Here is a 1695-nt window from a genome sequence, read left to right as displayed (position 1 = left end):
GGGTAGGAGAGTATCTTAATAAAAGTGTAAAAATAAATAAACATTTTGAAGCAAAAAAAAACTATTGTTAAAGAAATGTAGTTCCCTTCTCCTTTCTGAGATCAACCATTTCTATTTGAGATGAAAAGATTCTCTAATTTCCATTTTTTTTTTTTATTGCAGATAGGCGAAGGCATGGCCATGCAGTTAAGAAGCTTGTTTTCCAACCATAGTTAAGGACTTGGGTTCAGTCCTCCTATACAGAACTTTGAGCAAGTGACTTCCACTTTAGCCCTAGGCCTACCAAAGCCTTGTAAGTGGATTTGGATAGATGGGAACTGAAAGATGTCTGTTATTAGTGTGTGAGTTTGTTTGTGTGAATTCTTCTCTTGGTTTCATGTAATGGTTGTAAATGAGCCTCACCCTTATACAAGCAGTGCTATTCGTTTTCAGTCTTCCATGAAAAACATGTCTGACCATAGGGAAATATTACCTTGCTTGGAAACAGGCGAGGGTTGGTGACAGGAAGTGCATCCAACTGTGAAAAATCAGGTCCAACAAATTCTATTTGACCCATGCAAGCATGGAAGATTGGACATTAAAATGATGGTAATAGTGCTGTGTGAAGAAGCACTGGTGCCACATAAAAAGTACTCTGTTGAGTGGTTGGCATTAGGAAGGGCACCCAGTTGCAGGAACTATGGCACATGGTGCAGTCTTTTGGCTTGCCAGCTCCTGTCAAATCATACAACCCATACCAGCATGGAAAACAGATGTTAAATGATAATGATGACAACTGTGATCTAAAACAACTGAAATCACAGAGATGACCACATTTGGATTGGCTTGGAATATGGTGAAACCAAAACATACAGCAATACTTGTAGATGACTTTGTATTTATCCACCCCCTCTAATGAAAAACATATTTATATTCAACTAACTGCTACTAAATAATTTATATTTATTTCTCTATTAGCTGCAAGCATTTTTTGTCAATACACTCATGAAATAAATACAAATAGTTTGAAGAAATACTGGACGACAAACTTAATAGAAATATTTTAAATTTAATCCTTTAACATTTAAACTGGCCATATCCGGCCAAAATATTGACCTGTTTTATGTTTAAACCGGTCAGAACTGGCCTCTGACACTTCCCTTGTCATGTCCTTCTAAAAAATAAACAACCACATCATCAAAATCTATGAGATCTACAAGATAATGCGTGATAATTCAAAACAATGTGAATAAATAAGCATTGCATTTGGTATGTAATCTGAATGCTAAAGGATTAATAGTTAATTAAATTTAAAGATATGGATAAGGAAATAATTTTATTCTCAAACACAGGATGATGCTAATAATATAGCATGAACAGGATAAACTAGCCATATTTTGCAGAAAAATCTGTCATCGGCTAGCCATGAGACTTGAACTCACATCCTTGTGATTACGCATCCAGTGCTTTACCATTAAGCTAAACCGATCCAATGACAAATTCCTTATCTGTATCTTTTAATACATCTCTCAATGCTTCTAAGGCAAACTTTGTTTCTTGACTTTCAAAGTAAGTTGAATTAACGTAATTAAATTTAATTTCATCTCTGAAAGAAAGTCTTCAGAATTTGGTTTTTCTAAACCTGACGAAGTATAATTTGTAGCATTTATGGAAATGGTGCTTTCAACTTAGAATTCTTTTGAAATATATATATAT

General features: G+C 34.5%; 1 protein-coding gene across 2 annotated transcripts in view; it reads left to right on the top strand.

Annotated features, from left to right (window-relative positions):
* Positions 1-1681, top strand: part of LOC106882208 (uncharacterized) — a 21242-nt gene extending 19561 nt beyond the window's left edge. For both annotated transcript variants that reach the window (XM_014932806.2, XM_014932805.2), the window contains exon 3: positions 163-1681. In XM_014932806.2, coding sequence (XP_014788292.1) covers positions 163-216 — 54 coding nt within the window. In that variant the 3' untranslated portion in view covers positions 217-1681. The remainder of the gene's footprint in view (positions 1-162) is intronic.
* Positions 1682-1695: the final 14 nt, after the last annotated feature.

This window comes from Octopus bimaculoides, chromosome 1 (assembly GCF_001194135.2).
Source record: "Octopus bimaculoides isolate UCB-OBI-ISO-001 chromosome 1, ASM119413v2, whole genome shotgun sequence".
In the NCBI taxonomy this organism is placed as follows: domain Eukaryota; kingdom Metazoa; phylum Mollusca; class Cephalopoda; order Octopoda; family Octopodidae; genus Octopus; species Octopus bimaculoides.
This window is presented reverse-complemented; position numbering and strand designations above follow the sequence as displayed.